This window comes from Akebia trifoliata, chromosome 8, assembly GCF_017979445.1.
Source record: "Akebia trifoliata isolate Shusen 1 chromosome 8, ASM1797944v1, whole genome shotgun sequence".
Lineage (NCBI taxonomy): Eukaryota > Viridiplantae > Streptophyta > Magnoliopsida > Ranunculales > Lardizabalaceae > Akebia > Akebia trifoliata.
Window position 1 is genome coordinate 6,842,159 of NC_141382.1, and position 1,565 is coordinate 6,843,723.

At 36.0% G+C, this 1,565-nt stretch overlaps 1 protein-coding gene across 1 annotated transcript; it reads right to left on the reverse strand.

Moving 5' to 3' along the window:
- Positions 1-264: 264 nt before the first annotated feature.
- On the reverse strand, positions 265-1,344 carry LOC147395799 (uncharacterized). Its single transcript, XM_086451126.1, has 2 exons — positions 893-1,344; positions 265-701 (listed from the first exon to the last, which is right to left on the reverse strand). Exons 1-2 carry the CDS (start codon positions 1,001-1,003, stop codon positions 471-473), a joined length of 342 nt encoding a protein of 113 aa, XP_086307252.1. The 5' UTR covers positions 1,004-1,344; the 3' UTR covers positions 265-470.
- Positions 1,345-1,565: the final 221 nt, after the last annotated feature.

Genomic DNA, 1,565 nt, shown 5'->3' on the forward strand with positions numbered 1-1,565 from the left:
TCGGATCTCAACTCTTAACAATTGGACCACTAGTTTTTACTAGACCAATCTCAAGATATGTTTAATTAATTATAGAAAGCTTTTTGAAAGGAAAATCTTGGTAATGGTCCCAAAAACTGAAAACTCTTAGAATCTTTTTGAATGGGATATTAAGTTCAAAACATTCTATAGTTAAGAGTATTTATTCATGGACAATGATATCATGCTCCTGATGAGAAGTTAATATAATACTTCTTTAATGCAAACCATTGGATATAATTAATAAGGCAAACTTATCTTTTATCAATCTCAATAGTAACCATACATTTTCACAAGAGAAGATGTACACGCCTTTGGTGAGAACCCCCTCCCACCACCACATAAACCCATAATAAATAGAGCTAATTAATAATCACTTCATGTACATAATCACCAAAGAAATTAAACCTTGGCATAAGGAGAAATTATTATTGAATTATAAACCTCCAACTTCAATATTTTTTAGAGTTATAACCATTAAAAGATGAGTTAGAAATGCCACTCGATCTATCGGGTTGCCTCTGGGATCGAGTGTTGAATGAAGTAGCTTTCCCTTGCCTGTTCTTCTTCCTCGGCAAAGACGATTGAGGAATGAAAACTCCAGTTCCCTTGCTTTCTCTTCTACAAATTTGCTCATAAAATGGAGGAGATGGTGCAGTGGGATGGCGCCCTTGGTTGAAATCCTGTTATATATAATACTTAAACATAGTTAGTTACGGACCCTTTACTTGTCACTGATTCTACTTACAAATTGACTTATAATTAACAATAAAAAACACTTGGTAATTAACATGGGTCATGAAAATTCCATTAAAATGTAACATATAGGGATATGTTTGCGGAAAAAAATAATGATAATGAAGATGAATTAAACCTGGAGAGAAACTGAGGGACAACGTGTGACGGGAACTTCATCGTCGTCCATGATTAGAAGTGTGATTCGCTTACTCAAATCAGCAAAAAACACATCATCCTCTACTTCCATGACTAGTACTTGTATGTATGGCTGCTTATAGTATACTAACTTATAATACAAAGCAAAGAGAATAATGAAAGAAGAGAGTTATCCCTCTTTAGCAATCTATTTTTCCTTTTTTTTCTTTTTTCGATTGAATGGGTATTAATGAGTATTAATAAGAGAAGGTAGAGGGATGGGTGAGTGAGGGGTTAGTGGGGTCATATAGGCAGTTGGCCAATCTGTCTAAGACCCACACCTCCACAAAAGTCATGAAGTGTATTATGATATTATCCTGTTGGCTAAGAGATGAGGGGTTGCTGGCAAGATATCTAATCCAAGATAGACTTCACATCCCTTACTCACATGGTTGTGAATGCTAGTGAGAGATCTCTCCTTCTCTCTCTCTCTCTCTCTCTCTCTCTCTCTCTCTCTCTCTCTCTCTCTCAACTCTTTTATCCACAATATCTATCTAGATATAGGGAACGAGGTATAGTTCCCTCCACGTCAACAGTCAACTAACTTGTATTTTTGTAGAGTTGCATGATGTTATGAGGTGCCAGTGTTTGAACAGTAGATGAGTGTGGGGATC